The 17,153-nt window shown below is 41.6% G+C and overlaps 1 protein-coding gene across 1 annotated transcript; it reads right to left on the bottom strand.

Annotated features, from left to right (window-relative positions):
- Nucleotides 1-11,580: 11,580 nt before the first annotated feature.
- LOC108073756 (transmembrane protein 209-like) lies at nucleotides 11,581-13,035 on the bottom strand. The gene has a single exon (XM_017165523.1). It carries the CDS (start codon nucleotides 13,033-13,035, stop codon nucleotides 11,581-11,583), a length of 1,455 nt encoding a protein of 484 aa, XP_017021012.1.
- Between the last annotated feature and the right edge of the window lie 4,118 nt (nucleotides 13,036-17,153).

Genomic DNA, 17,153 nt, shown 5'->3' on the forward strand with positions numbered 1-17,153 from the left:
GCGATTTCAATAAAGCGATGATAGAAGGGGTTGGAAAGGGAATCACATACATCATTACAATATTTGCCCACACTTAACCCCTTCCCCTCTCCCTAACCCATCCTACCTTAACAAAAGCAGAAGACAAAGGAGCCAAAGGAGTCAGGAAGCGCATTTGCATGTAACACGTGAGCTTACAAAAGCCAAGTGACATTGTTTGGGCCACGGAGGGTCGTGGCACATAAATTAAAGTGAGAGTGTAAGTGTGTGTGGCAAGAGAGGGTTGATGTTTGCCACACACACACAGAGACACAGAGGGGATCCTGTATCACCTACAAACCCTCGATTTCAACCCCCGCCCCGTGTTGACAGTCGGCAAATGGGTTGAGCCCAGAGATTGATATGACAAGCTCCAAACGGCGATGAAGGAGTGGGCTCTATACTCGACTGACGATGACATGGACTTGGAAGGGGACAGGGACTAGGGACAATGACGATGTTGAAGCCTGCGCACGCCTCAGCGCACAAACAAATTATGCAAAATGCATTTGCAGCCCAAGTCGAAGGATGCATTGTGTGTGCCAAACGTAGCACGTTAAATAATTAAAAGTTGTTGCAACAGTCATTCAATAACTCGGCTTGTTGTGACTTCAACAGGAAAAGATAAAGGAAAGTCAGGTACTTCTAAAACGAAGTTGAAGATACTTGTACCCTTTAGCCATAATTATAGTCCATAGGTTCACAGTAACCACTTTAATTATTTCTTTAAATAAAAAAAAACTAAAAAAAACTACCCCTTGAACCTATCAATCTTCCCTACAAAAGTCGTATTCCAAGCAAAATACGAAAAACAGAAAAGGAAAATCTATTAACAGTCATAAAAAATAGATTGTTCTTAGATCGTTTTTGTCTCTATCAAACGGAAATTGCAATCGCAAACAATTTGCCAAGTAGTTGTTGAGCATATCAACTGAGTAAATTGCCAAATGTGGCAAAGTTTTCAAAAAGTTTTACTCGGAATTCAGAATTTCCTATTGGCGTAGCGGAAATGGCGTTTGAAATGGCCGACATAACATACACAAATGCACACTTTAAGATGAAATAACCGTTACTTAGTTTCCGTTTTGGCCAGAGACAATTGAAAAACTGTAACGGCTATGGACAGAGAAGGGAGTCCTTTAAAGAAAAGTTTATTTTTGATGGGTTTTAGCCATGAAAAAGGATATATTCTAATAGTCAAAGTTATTTATGATAGCAGTAGAAATGATTGGGAGGTTGTACAAATTATTTATTTTGTATTTAGTAATTTATGGAATTTAAGAAGGCTGAGATGTGAAATTATAAAAAGTTTACAAAGCTGTTTATCTTTATAAAATACTTGTAAAAAGCTTGTGTAATTTTAAATATGGTTTTCAGCTCTACTTTCTTAAAAACTCTTCCCATTTTTCGATCAGCACAAAAGCTCCTTACCGCGCACTTTTTCCAGTCCAAGTTAATACACAATAAACATCGTGGAAGCAGAGACAGTATCCTCCACGTCCTCCTCCGTTTCTTTTTCTGTCCCATCACGTTGTAATGTGGCGCAGAAAAAAATGTAATAATCACGCACTAAGAGCCATTTTCAATTACCGTCCTCAAGGAATCAGGACCAAGAAGACGGCGCCCCGAAATGCCACTCGTTTCGCCCAGCTAACCGCATAAAAAACTAATCAACTTATTTATGAACATTTATTATGAACAATGGAAACGTGCTGAATTGCGCATTCCGCAGCGAGCCAAAGTAAATAACGTAAGGGAAAATACTTGGCGAAGGAAAATGAACTTTAGCAAAAGTTGTGTGCCGGAAAGAGAGAACTGAAACTGGAAAATGTCCCTGCTGTTTATAATTTCTCTCTGCCGAAATTACTTTTCTGGCCAAAGCTACTGTCATATTTGGTCTGTCCCAAACTGGTGGTACGTACGCACATAAAATGGCCAAAAATTGCTTTGGGCAGAATCTTCACACATGTAACAAAGCAAGGACCTGGAACATGGTGGTCCTGAAACCCTGGTAATGGGCCATCGTGTTGCCTTTTTTTGGTTCAAGGGTTCGAGACCTCTTGACCATAATTTACGCCACTTAAATTACAGACCCATTCTCGGCACTACTACTCCAGTGGAGAACATGTGCTGGCCATAAACATTCGGGGACAAGGACGAGGACGAGCATGAGCACGAGGTAGAGGACAAAGAATTGGTCCTGGGAGAAGGACTGCGACTCGAACTCGGACATTCGACATTGACGACGACGTTTTTATGGCTGCCGCAAAAGCCTTTTATGCCGCCTTGAGGCAAATTTGATGATTTTATTAAAAGAGAAGTTTTGCGATATTCGGATCGTAATATCGACTGCCGGACGGCCATTGGCTTTCGGCACGTTAATTAGCCATAATTACCCGCAGAGCTTTTGGCTTTTGTCGGCTGGCTTTTGTGCCCTGTCACGCCTCTGATTTATGGCCGCCATTTGCCTTGGTCCTTTGAGCGGCTTAAAGCCGCACAACTTTAACGCAATCAAAATGGCGTCCCTCACACACACACACACACACACGGACAGTAAGCCACACTCAACCAAACCCACACCGATGCAAACACTGACAGCTCATGCGTGTGCTAAATGATTTGGAATTGATTAGAAGCAAGAAGTAAGAAAAATGTGCGATAGGGAGACGGAGAGCAGAAAGCGGGTGGGGCAAATAAAAATAAATAAAATATCAAAGCAAGTTCGTATGAAATTTTTATACCACGACTTTATTGAAAAACCCACAGCGAAAGGGTCTCCGGTCTGGGGATATCCTACTATATCCTCGCCGCCGCCGCCGCCGCCTGACTGTGCCCCGATAATAACCTTCTGCAGCAGATAAACAGAAGCGTCTGGCTGGATGCTGCCACATGCCAAATAAACTTCAAAACTGTTAGCGCCTCGACGCCTCCGCTAAGTTTCACAACGCTGACAGCCACAGGATGCGAAAAGGATATGGCCAATGTTTTTGCTGCTCTCGCTTTGAGGGACGTTTTAAGGCTACTATTTCGAAAGGGTCACATTGCAGATACAAGAAACAAATAGTAGAAGATAGCCAGAAGGGGCTATACAGGAAATTGGTTACAAAACAGTTATTTAAATAAATTAAGAAGTGACTTTTACAGATGAATTTAATATATGGTAATTAATTAAACAAATAATTGTATTTTTGTACCAGATTTATGCATATTTATTTGCTCTTAAAAGTAGTTTTTTTTTTAAGTAAAAATCTTTACTACAAGTTCAGTTTAAATTATATTCGAAGGTGCCCCTCGATATGACTATATTCAAGTATGATCCAATTTATGCAGATATATTTGTTCCTGTCACTTGAATTGTTTACCACTCATATCACTTGTCGAGCCGTTCGCACATATCACAATTCCACAATTTCCCCATCATTTCCCATGCCAGTTTTCCGCCGACTTTTCTATTTGGTTAACATGTTGTTCCTGCCAGTTGGTGTTCCCGGCAGCAATGTTCTTGTTGTTGTTGCGGCTGTTTGCTGTTATTGCTGATGAAAATATATTCAATTTATTATATTCGATATATAGAGACACTTATTTTCTGTTGACATAATGATACGCATGATGCGGCAAGCTCTCTCGTTTCCAGCAACTGTCATGCGGAAGATGTTTCGTTATTTTTCTAGCCAAGAGCAAGGAACAGCGACATGTGTGCGTGTGTGTTTGTGTGTTTGTGTGTAATGAATCTGTTATTAAATTGTTGTTGCTTGTGACAACAAAAACACGAGGGATATCACTGACAGGCCAAGCAAACAAACAACAACACGAATAACGTCAACAACATCAACACCATCGCCTGGCCGCACATTTTGGAGGGGCCCCAGGACTTCTTGGTGTCCTGCCCGGCCTCCCACATCAAGGATCAATCAAATGCAGACTCTGCTGGCAGAGGGAGGACCCTGCTCATTGGCTGCTCCCTGAAATTTATGAAGGTTCTTAATGCCAAAGGCCATGAATGTTGTCGCCTCTGTCGCAAAATATGAACAGCATCCAGCAGTCAGTTTACCAGCCAGGGCTTCCCAGGACTCTGATACACAAACTGAACAGCGTTGAGTGGCATAATGTTGGGGTATTTCTGCTCCTTTTCCTTGTTGGTTATTCGCATTAAGGAAGTTATGCAACCAACATGTTGTTCTCGAAAGCTGCATTACTTTAAAAATTGACATACACGCAGGAAAAAGTATACAAAATCATTTACAAGGCTTTAAAAAGTACAGTTTATAAATGAAATAGTAAGATATAAAGTTTTTTAGATCTTAATTTTTGAATTGTGAATACAAATATGTAGATAACATCTACTAGATATTTAGCTTTGTATAAAGCTAGATTGCTATTTTGTATTTTTCCCTGTGCACCTTTGCTAACTCCTGCTGGCTTCAAAAAAGGAATTTCCGCTAAAGTTGCCATGGACCCGTTGAGCGATGGTATAAGCCATCATCTGTGGTCTTTGAGCGGCGCCCTGCTTCGGTGTGTTTGGCCCCTGATAATCGCAGCCAGCATTCTGAGCACTCATTAGCAAAACGTTCGGAACTCTTTTGGGCCGCTTGACGCCACAACTTTTGACTTCATTATGTCGCGTTTGTCCTCCGCAACCACCGCCACGCCCCCACCATTTTTAGCCATCTTAGCGCTGTCGCCGCAAAATTGTGCAACGTTTCCGCAGCTGCTTTTGGCGCACATCCGTTGCCGCCAACATTTTGCTCGTGATTCTGGTAGTGGTCCGGGTTCTCGTCCTGCTCTTGCTGCTGCTCCTGGTGCGGGTCCTAAGTCCTTGGCATTCCGGTCTCCCTCGCTGCGGTTGCTCGCCATTCCATTTTATTTTGCACATTTTATTATGACTGCCGCCGCTTGCCAGGCAGCTCATACATTTTTTATTATTATGTCTGCTTATCAGCATGTGGCAAATATACTCCAGCTTCAGTTCCTGGACGAGCAGGACGAGCAGGACTCGTAGGGCGATCCTTGTGGACGCCCCGCGTGGAGGGGCCAACACAAGCCAAGCGTTGAACTGCGCGTTTAGAGCCGCTCGTTTGGCTGCTCCGCTTCACAGTTGGCTGATTGTTTGAATGATGACGGCGACGCTGCGGAGTCCATAATGCCCGGCTTTCGAACCAAAATGGCAATGGTTTGTCACGCCCAGTTGAATATCAGCGCTCGATAAATACATCCTTTCATAATTCTGGTTCTCTCACTTTAAAGTTAAAAAAATATACCTATATTTTGTCAATATTATGAAAATATAAAATAATAGTTTCTTAGCCATTCAAAACTTCTTAAAACTCTGATTGTATTTTCAACTTAGATTGTATTTTATAAAGAAATAGTATGTGAAATATTTAAAAAGTTAAACAAAACTACAGACAGCCGGATGTATACAAAAAGTTTAAAAGCAAAACAACCAAAAGCCACAAATGCATTAACCCCCCCATCTATGATCAAAATAAATATTTTGCCTTTTTATACCCTTGCAGGGTATTATAATTTCAGTCAGAAGTTTGCAACGCAGTGAAGGAGACGTTTCCGACCCTATAAAGTATATATATTCTTGATCAGCATCAACAGCCGAGTCGATCTAGCCATGTCCGTCTGTCCGTCTGTCCGTCTGTCCGTCCGTCTGTCCGTTTCTACGCAAACTAGTCCCTCAGTTTTAAAGCTATCTGAATGAAACTTTGCATATAGTCTTCTATATACTCTCACTGCTATATATGTCGGAACGGGCCGGATCGGACGACTATATCATATAGCTGCCATACAAATGTTCAATAAATTTTTAGAAAAAAAATTATAACTTTGCTGTTTTTCAACATTTTTGCACCATTTTTTAGATATAGTCATTTTATATTATTTCTTAATTTTGGTAAAAATTTTATGAAAATCGGACGACTATATGATATAGCTGCCATAGGAACGATCGGGAAATTATTAGGAAAAAAATTATAGTTTCGTTGTTTTTCAACGTATGTTTATCTACTCTGAGATATAAGCTTTTTTTATTATTCTAGAATTATGGTATAAGTTTCATAAAAATCGGACAACTATATCATATAGCTGCCATATAAACCGATCGGTAGATGTAGAGAAAATGTAAAGCTGGGAATGCAAAACTGTAACTGTCAAACTGTAAACATAATAATATAGGTAAAATGTAATGAAATAATATCTGCAAGGGTATACAAACTTCGGCGTACCGAAGTTAGCTTCCTTTCTTGTTTAAATTTGTGGCGAAATTTACATATTTTTATGAAGCTATTTTAGAGTGGCCTATTATAAAAATTTATTTAAACTTAAATAAAGGAAAGCATGAAATTAACATTGATTAAGTTTTGTTTACCAAAATATTAAGAGTAATTGAGTTCAACACGGCGTATGAACAATGTCCATGAAGATATGTCTTTAATTTGTTATCAACATTTAAATATTGATTTATTTTCTAATCTCAGGTACACCCCAATTTGTATAGCAAACCTTTAAAACCGCATCCTTTGGCTGGCTTGCAGCTTGATAATTGTTCAATATTTTGCCAACTTCCGCAGAGTTTTAATATCCGGTCGGCACGAGATGAACCCAACTGAACTGTAGCTGGGATTGGAGCCAACGACCATTGTCATTGCAATGGGGCAATGTCAGAGACGTAGGCTGGAAATGCCTTCATATACCTATGCCTATCCGGAAAAAAAACTCCGCCGGAGGGGCCTGTGCAGGGAAAACAGCAACAAAAAACCGCAAAAAAACTCTGCCGTAAACAGTGGCCAGGTGATGAGTGCGAGCAGGCAAACAGCAAATAACAAAAAGCACACGGCAAAACACTCCAGCCAGAAGGATCAGCAGGAGATGGAACAGGAGCAGCAGCAACAGCAGGAGTAGGAGCTGGATTGGCAGTGGCAACCGGCATCATCAGCCGGCAGGCAGCGGGCAAAGTAATTTTAATTAAAACTTATGGCAACGTCTGCGAGTGAGTAAAACACGGCGAAACGAGTTGATAAAAGCGCACAAAAACACACACACACAATACACACACCCACACAGTTCTAGAGCTACACCCATACACGTGCAAATGGGTTGTGCCTTAAACGAGGTAATTAAAAAACGTAAGCACCTTTATAGCAAAGCCAACTCCCATCTCACTCCGTGTAATTTCCATTTTATTTTATGCCAGCGCGAGTTTTTTGTATTTGCTGCACTCTTTCCTTTTCTGTATATTTACCTTTGTTGTTTTGTTATTTTGTTTTGTTTGGTTTTGTTTTCAGTCAGCTTTGTTTTTCTTCTCTCTTTCTTTCCTTTTTGTTAATTTTTTTTTTTGCCTTTAAGCCGTCGCCGTAATCTGATATTACGTATACGACGTGTGCGCCAGATATTTAATAGAAATTCAACGTTTTTAAGCCTTTCCACCAATAAAACGGAAAAATTTATTTTCATCCACCCTTTTTATATATATTTTTTTCCCCCGTTTTAGCGGATAGTTAAACTGTCAGCTGAGGTAATGCAGGGCAGTCGCGGAATTTACTGCTGCATCTGGTCCTATTTATTCAGCTTTGTTCGCCTAGCCCCAGAATCCATAAAGCAGCTTACGGTAGTCGTAAAAAACTCTTTATATATATATTTCCTGTCGGACGAGAAGAATTTGGCCAGGGCAAATATTAAGTTTTTGATTTAGAACCCATCAGAGTTGACTTATACGATAAGATTATCCGAGTTCAAAGTAAATGAATGCCAACATCCGCGCCTTAAAAAGAAGAAATATTATTCAGGGGAAGAATTTCCTTTTTTTTTTTTAAGGAACAATCGCTTCACAGTCTCAGTTTCTGCTGCCAGTCAAGTGCATCCATCAATTACATACTCGTATCAATGCACAATGGCCTTTCACCGGCCCTGACTATATACTTAAAAGTTTAGCCAGGCATTATACTAATTCCCGTATAGTTGGCAGGTCCTTTCTGCGGCCTGTCCATGGTCATGTCAAGCCTGGCACACCTCAGGTTCAGCTTCAGCTTCAGCCTCAGCCTTTGCCTTTTGCATTTGCCTTTTTGCACTCGGCCTATTTAGCTCCGGCTTTGGGCCTTTGTTTATGTGCGTTTTCTGCACATAATATACCGGCTCTGGCTATGGCCCCAGCTCCTGTACTTGCCGTTAAGCAGCCGGCACTTGGAACTCCACCCAGAAACCGGCATCCCTCACCCGATCCAGTTTCTGTGCCCGTTCCCATTCCCATTCCCAGTTCAACTTGCTGTAAAATGAAGCCAAAAGCTGTTCAAGCCGGCTGCTTGATTAACCATTCATTGCAGTTTTGTAGTGGCTCAATGGGAGAGATGCACAGGGAGAAATATATAAGGTAAGAACTATCTATATACTTTAAATTAAATCTTTAAAGAAAAACTGAAACTCCCCAACAAATAATCAAGGAAAAGAATGAAATACAACTTGAGAAATTTGTTGTCTGCTTTAACGCAACATAATTGTAGTTTAGAAGTTTTTACCAGTATCCCAAGACCACTTTCTCTCTGTGTATTCTGCACTGAGAACTGGAAAGTGGAACTCGCTGCCTTGCTCCACGTCTCACGTTTATTTCATTTGCTGCCCTTTTGGACCCAACCCTCGGGCTTTACTCGCCTGGCTGCCTCACTTTGTGTGTGTGAGATTGACTGAGGGGGATGTGGGTGTGGGTGTGGCTGAGGGTGTGCGGTTGTGGCTCTGAAACTGACTCCGACTTCGAGTCCGTTGTCCGGAGTCCGCAGTCCGGAGCTGTGCAATTTACGCTCAAGTAGCAAGCGGCGAACAGTAAGCAGCGGCGAAGACTTGCCAAGTGGCAATTCGTGCAGAAATTATGTTTAACTTTAGTTTCAAAGCCCCAGCAATGCAAGTAATGCCCAACAACTGTTCAGACCAGGCTTTCTTTTTCTTTTTCTTTTTTTTTTTTGGCCTAGCAAACACAGTGAAAACACACCCCAAAGCTGATAACGTTTTAATTAACATTTAATTTGGCCCAAAAGTTGTGCCTAGGCAAATCTGCCCATTGCCTGCACTCGAATTAAGTTTTTCCCTTCCACTGGCACTGACAATCACAACACAGGGATGCCGACGTAAGGACTCCTCCGTATGCATAATAACATTACAGCTCCCAGGGGCAGAAAATCGTTTTTCCACGTAGACAAGCTGCAAGCTGCATCATAGAATGCCAGCAGAATCCCAGCAGCATCCTGAATCCCTGCACGTAGCGGAAGCAATGATCTGGCAAATTTTAGTTTTACTTGTAGTAGTAGCTGCAAAAAGTTTCGCCGCTCCTCCTCTCACACTAAATAGTGTTAGTTGATGAGCACTGGGATGGCGGGGGCATCTCCACGTGTTGTTGACGTGCTTAGGTGTTGGCTTATGATTGCGCCGGCAGATGCTGCTCCTCACCAGGACGCCAGAAGGCTTCAGGCTGCAGGATGCAGCGGAAGAAACTGCAAGTAAGTTTCTTAAATTGCAACGATTCCGAGAGTGTTACACTGAACACTTTTAGAGCCCGAGGCCAGCACCCAGAATGCGACCTTTCAGCCAAAAATGCCAGCTGTTGCATCCCGTTCATTGCCTTCGGGGCAGGAACTTGTTAGCAAGCGTCAACTCGCCGATCGGATAACAAGTTTCCACTTACATCGGGAGTCCTGCAGACAGGAGCCCCATTTGTAGCCCAAGGTGAGGATTTTTTTTTTTAAGTTTGGAGCGTCATTTGTTAAGCTTACAGATAATGAATATTGATTTACAAGGGGTTTAGTTTATATTTCTGTTTTGTATTAATTAAATATATTAATAAATATTATGGTACATTTAAGAAGTAAATATTTTACATACATCTTTTGAACGTTTATTATTTATAGTAAATTTATTATCTCATTCATTTATTCATTTAAGGATATACCCCAATAGACTCCTTAAATGTAACATGATCCCTTGTCCAATTATTTCTATTCGCAATTCCCCATAGAAGGACATAACATACCTAATCACCTCGTAATATTTCCAGTGCAGAACCTAACTAAGTCACACAATCTGAAATCACATTCGCACAGTCATAACCTTTGGCCCCGCCCCCTCTGCAACGTCACGACCGCAACTTTCAGTTACTTTCTACGTGTACATGTAGGCACGTGTGCCTGTGTTGGTGTAATTTCGCAAGATTTTATATTCATAGCATAATCCTTGGGTATAAAATAGAAAAGTTTTCGTGTATCCAACTCGAACGGGCGCCATGGGATGCCTGGATAGGAAGGAAGGATGAAGGGCACTGCTGCACGCAGGATGCAATTTTCAATTTGTTGGTAATTTTATTTTATATTCCGAAATCCAATGTCAAGACGAGTTTACCGAAAAACGTTTTACCGTGCAAATGATTTTCACTTTGGCCCCGTGATGGCCAAGGAGTCCAGGCGCATCTTGGTCTGGTCAAACACAGAGAATAATATTTTAGGATGTGTTGAACTTGGTGAACACAATTTCTTGATCAAATCTTTTTGGTTAGAGTTGAAAAGCTAATGACATATTTTGTTGGTTATAATATATATTTTAAAGATCCTAATTATATATTTTATATAAATATTAAATAGAAACTTTTAATAATTCATAGAAAATCTTACAAATATTATAGAAAAGAAAACTTGTTCTTCATAGACTTTTCAAGTATTCCCATAAATTTAAAATAGATTTCCTCAATGAAATGGATAAAAGAAATACTGAATTTTCAATGAAAATATAACATCGACCAAATGGCAATATTTTTCCCTGTGAAACCCAACGTCAAGTTGTCTAAGAAAGTTGTAACTGTAAGCAATGGGCGAGTGAGTGACAGCGCAAGGACGCAAGTTGGCCAAAAGCTAAGGGCAAAGTTTTCTCCCACCGCCGCCCTCATTGTCATCTTGTTCTCGTCCTTTTCTGCAATCAGCAAGGTGTTCTGGCAGGAGCCAGGGGAGGCGGCTAAATTCATTCATAAAACGCACAATCAGACACACATCCCAGAGCCAAAGTCTCAGCCAGGTGCTCCGTCTCTCTGTTGGCCAGGCCAAATGAGTTTCCACGCAGACGGAAGCCAGCGCATTTTGGGCGCTGGCAAATAACAACACAATTACCCCAGGACAACGACGCCCGAGCTGAGTTTTGTTAAATGCTAAAAATTCAGGACACATAACTGAAGAAGGAAGAGAAAATGGCTAAAAAGAGGGAAAGAGAGGAACAGGAGGGAGCAGAGGGATATGGAAACATCCCGCAAACGTATGTCTGCTGGCTTGCCAATTATACAAACACATTTAACACACCGACACTGAAAAGAAAAACTTTATTCGGAATATATCCTTAAAATATTCGAGACCAAGTCCGGCAATATCAAGAATTACTTTTAGAGTTATGTTAACCTTTCAAACTTGGGTCTTATCTAAAAAATTCGGATTTATACATTTATTTAAGGCTTTCAATTTCGATTGTAACACATTATAAAGTTATAATATAACAATAGGTAATAATATTTAACAAACAATTAAAGAAAAACTCCTACGACTCTCCAATAACCCACATTATGTTAACACCATTCTTGTTCAGGCTGACGCCCTCTAGAGTAGAGTCCTGGTGCTGACGCAGATGCATAAGGAACTCAATGATCACCTGATATGGGCTGCCTCTCTGGTCGGCGCATCTGTGCAGTTCCCCACCGCAGATAAAATCAAATCGTGGCCTTCTGTGATCCTCGTCATTGGTGACCAAAAAGGCAAAGTTTGCATAGTTGTTCACAGCTTTTATAATGTCCCTTATGGAATGTTGCGCGTTGGCCTGGACCACATAGCGGGAGGAGAATGGTGGCTCGGATCCTTCAGATGGCATCAACTGGGTGTCCAGGTAAACGCAGAATAAATGGAATATAATGGCGGCATCGGTAGGCACTCGTACGCCTGAATTCCATGAATCGGGCGCGGATTTCTCCAGCTCCCGGATACGCTGTACCACGTACATCTGGTCCCCGGTGATGTTCAGAAAGGCCAGCACTGCGGGCAGAGCGGGCAGCATGATTCGCTGGCCCTCCACAGTCCGGCGTAGGGTGTCCAAACTCACAGTTCCGATCTCGAAGCCCACGAAACCGCGCTGTTGCATCACATTGTTCACAAAGTCTAGCTCCCTGACCAGACGCTTCAGTATGGTGTTTTGAATCCATGTCCTCAAATTAACCACATATTGCATTATTTGTTGGGAGGAGAATCGAGCAGGATCGGTGCTGCCCTTTTGGGTGTGCGCGGTGCCAAACTCTTCGAAGGTTATGGGCCTGTTGCTTACTGGTGCCGGAGACAAATTGTAGACGGTGTTCCTAAGTCGCTGGCTCATCTCTCTGCAGGCCGGACTCTGGAACTCGGGTACACTTATGCTCTTCTCCAAGAGTCTACGTTCCCGCTTCGCTCGATTGATGAGAGCTGGAAGCTGACAAAGATCGGTGAGGTAGTCTTCGGGACAAGCAGTTCGACTTTTGGTTTTCAGAGTCTGGGAGGGTTCCTGGTTCGACAGACAACGTCTTAAGGCATAGTTTCGCATGAGGAGCATGGTACTTTCGTTAATAAGTGTGTCAGACGTCTCGCAGATGACAGGTTCTATCTTTGGTAGATCCAAAACCGTATCCACCCCGTTGTTATCCAAGCCATCCAATAGGCGCTTTTGATCTTCAGTGCCAATCACAGGGTCACTCTTGAAAAAAAGATGCAAATACTTAACGAAATAGACCAGAGCAATGAAGGCTAAGAAAATGAATCCGAATAAAACCCATCTATAACGGGGTTCAGGGCAGCAGGATCGGTGTATCCGTATTAAGTCGATGCCAAGCACTATCAGCCACAGGAGGCAGATGCAGCTCCACTTCAAGTAATATGCCGCCGCGGCGCTCTGGAGACGCAAGTCGAGACTGCGATAAACCAAGGATCCTTTTTTCGGCGACCGGATATAGTTAGTTGTTCGATAGCGATCCATTATTTATTATAAAGTATGTTTAGGTTAAAGAATTAGTAGATTTAGCTGGGGAACTGGCAATAATAACTTATTTCTCATTGACTACTATATATATTTTAAAAAAGAAAATCCCATATTCAATAAATATTTAAAACTCCAAATTTCTAGAATATTTGAATTTTTTATCTCAGTGCACTGCATACGTACATATTTGTCGCAATTTAAGTCCTTGCCGCCTTCGCTGCCTTTTTGACTTGCCCCGCAGCATTTCAACACCAAGAATGCCCTGGTCCTGCGCCAGGATTCCTCTGCCATCTCTCTCTCTCTCACTCTGTCTCTCCCTCTCTTCCGGTCCTGGGTTATTTAATCAGTTGTAAGATTTGAGTTTCATGCGGAAATATTTAATTTGGATTTTAAATGCGTGCCGTGGTGTAATGTGAGACCAGAAGCAGCAGCAGGACCACGACGAGGACGAGCACCGGAGACTCTTGACAACGACAGGGGAAAATGAGACAAATGTTGCAGCCCACACACACTCACACACACACACTCTCAGTGCGCCACGGAAAACGTTAAGCGAAACTTTTTTATGGCTGTTGGATGGAGTTGAAATGTCCTTGCCATAGCATGTGCAGGACTGGATAAACTTTGAGTGTCGGATCTGTAATTACTCAGATTTCTTTGGGTGCTGTGTGCGGAGTCTGGCGAAAGATTTGTGGCCCAGCCGGTTGTTTATCTTTGTTTGGCTCTAAACACAAATCATTTCTTTTTTGTGATTTTAAATCTGGCAGAGAGAGTATTTTCTCTAAATTGGTTTTGGGAAAATATGTCCTTACCATATGACACGATATGTATTAGAAAAATAATAAAATTAAAGTAAAGTTTATCTTATATCTTATCTGTAAAGATGACAGCTTAATGCAACTCACTTAATTAATTGAAACCATCCAATTAATTCTAAACATTTTCAAGACATGTTTATCCATCATATTCAGTTTGCTTTAGCTTTCTTGTCAGCCTCTTATCCTGATTTCCAAGTATTCTATTCATGGCTTGGTTTCAAAACTTGTTTTTCGCTTTGTACCTGAGGATGAACTCCAGGATGCGGACCAAGTAAACACGAAGCACTCTCTTTGCGAGCGGCAATCCTTTGAGGATGTGTGTCAGGAGATGCGTTCCACTACATATAAAGCATGCTCGGGCACAAGTTAACCCACTTAGTGCCATCGACATGCAAGCAAACGGTTTAAGTAGCTGCCAGCAACCCGGCTTCCCTTTCCCTTGACGCTTGTACATGCATTTAATTTGTTACATAATTACGTAATTAATAAAACACAGGACCCGGAGAGACGCACACACACATCCACCGGGGTATATGCATATATATAAGGGCGTGTCCAGGCTTATAGGGCGGGCGGTGTAACTTAAATAAACACTCGTGCATGGTGGCGATGTCGGTGGCGTATGCGCAATATTGACATCAGGAAAAGATTTACGGAACCCACGCTGAACTTTGACACACACGCACACAGCAGCAGAAACAAGGATAATGGCAAACAGGAACAACCACAACAACAGCAGGATGAGCAAGAACTAGCAAATGCTTTCGGGCAATGCTTATATTTGATTACAATGTCATTGAGTAATTAATGTGTCCTTGTCAATAAAAATGCCAACAGGCATACGCAATGCTGCCTGTCAATCCAACAAGGATAACAGCAATAACAACAACAACACCGCCACCAATGAAGCTAGTCCATCTATGTACATGTGTGTGTCAGGAGTATCTGCATGAAACTAAAATCCTTTTGTTTGCCTTGCTTAATTAATCTCATCAGTCAGCATCGGAGGCAGAGCCTTCGCATCGTTTGTCCTTCGGGCGGATGTAACTGAGACGCAATCCGAGACCAAAAGCCGAGATCCTTTTGTTATTGTTGTTGTTGTTCAGGTGTCAAGAAAAGCCCTGGGGCATCCTGCATCCGGTTTGAGTCTTCCCTCTTTGAAACACATAAGCACATCGCCCCCGGGGGAAATTGTATTTCTAATTAATGGCCATAAAAAGCCATATTGCGCATACGACGTAAAAGTTTTCAACAGAAAGGGCATTAACATGGCTCTCAAATGAAAACAACAATCTCCCGGTCTGCGCTGGCCGGTTGGATGCAATCAAAATAATTGCCGGAGCTGCCAAAAAAGCCATTCGGATATAATTAACAGAACGTGGCCCGCAGCCAAAGCAATTACAAATCCAAATAGCACTCGTTGATGGTTCATCTCGATTATAGTTTCGCCGACAGGATATTAGCTGAAAGTCAAGGCGAAATTGACTTTTGTCTAAAATAAAATAACACAAAATTAGGGAGAATTTGAAGTTTTGTCTGATAAAGGAAAAACGAAGGTAGTTTAATAATATGTGTTTTAAAAACAGTTTCATCTTTAGTTTGAATGACTCCTAATTGCTTATACAATTTCCTTTCTTGTTTGAAAAACCCAACTTGTACTAATTTGTTTCATTGATAAACATTCTCATCCGATGGAGGAAAAACATATAGATAATTGAAGGAATTTGCATAATTTGTGCAAGTACTGAACAAGTTCAGCTGGACTTTTGTAAAGTTATGCGGCTTTTAGGTCCCTTTGCCCATTGAACAAGGACGCCTTTTGTCCTGTTTGTTACAACTTGTTGCACTGGGAACTTTCCGCAGAGCTGCAGTCAGCAAAAAGTATTTTAAATAAATTAAACGGAGAACCAAAACCCGGGGCCCAGAGTCAGAGTCCTTCGGTGACAACCGCAAAGCGAAATGCTGTGGCTGAAAAGTTATGTCATGGCCCAGAGCAGAGGGATGCAGGAAGCAGGACACTCGGATCGCTGGAGGGTTGTGCATCTAATAAATGCCAAAACCTACTCACCGCCCATCCTTTGCCGCCCTTTGTTCGTCCTTCGTCCTGCGTTCCCGGCAATTGCTTAAGAAACTTTGCAGGCGCGTTGAGTGGAGCAGAGTCGCTTTGCCTTTGGCTAAGCGAACGTAAAAACTTTTGCAGCATTGTAAACAATTCCCAATACACAATTCAATGCGCTTCAACACGCTCTAATGTATGCTACAAAACCCCGGCAAAGTTCCACAAAACAAGAGCAGATAGAGAACGGATAGTGCTGGCGAAATATGGAAAAGTTTTGCTGCTTATGATTGTTTTACTTTTGCCTCTGCTTTATTTTTTCTGTTATTATTTTTGTGTGCTTTTTTGTGGACAGCCTTGAGAGTTGGTCGTGTAGCTTATGTTATGGGTAATCCTGCCGGGTTTCCATATGATACCGACTCCCAAATGCCGAGTGTCCATCTCCTTCTCGCTGCTGTTTGCACTTCCTTCGTCCTTTACCGAATCCCAATTTGCCTCCGGCATTATTGTTTGCGAAATATATTAGAAAGTTTTTCCATTCACTCATCCCCCGGCCAGCATCTGGCATCCCTAGTACCCTCTGTCAACATCTTTTATGTGCATTTGGGATTGGTCATCATCATTGTGGCCTGATTATTATAATATGCTTATTGAATTGACCCGAGTTCGGTGACCCCTGCAATGCGGGCGTGCAAATCGAGAATGTTACCTAAACAAAGTTGGTTTTCCATAACAACAAATAATATATACGTATATAAAAACGAAATCAATTTCCGTTCTACGTTTATGTACAAACAGAAAATCCGGCAAATACCAACCAACAGACGGACTCCGGTTTTTAGATCGTTCGATTTTGTTTGTGGATTTGCGGCTGACGTTTAATATCGGAGCACGCAACGGAAATGGAAATCCAAATACATAGAAATCCGGCTTAATTGTGTGTAATTGACAGTCGCTTTGCATTCGCCGTTGAGGCATCTGAATTGAAATCAAAACGAACAAACCACAAAGCGGATGTTATTAGTTTTTGCTTGGAATGGGCTCGAAATGATAACGCAATCTCTGGTTTTCGGGGGAAAAAATAAATTGACTCGCCCATGATATTCATGAAACGCTGGCCAAAGCAAGAAAACGAATAATAAAGTGTCTTTGGTATTAAATGGAAATGAATTTGCAAACGGTATTCATTAAAAATTAGCCAGGGTTTTTACTTAAAAGATTTTGTTACTTTAATTGGTTTC

Source organism: Drosophila kikkawai, chromosome 3L (genome assembly GCF_030179895.1).
Source record: "Drosophila kikkawai strain 14028-0561.14 chromosome 3L, DkikHiC1v2, whole genome shotgun sequence".
Lineage (NCBI taxonomy): Eukaryota > Metazoa > Arthropoda > Insecta > Diptera > Drosophilidae > Drosophila > Drosophila kikkawai.

What these genes read in the sequence shown, in the direction of transcription:
- LOC108073756 (XM_017165523.1), bottom strand. Translation starts at nt 13,035, where the DNA reads ATGGATCGCTATCGAACAACTAACTATATCCGGTCGCCGAAAAAAGGA.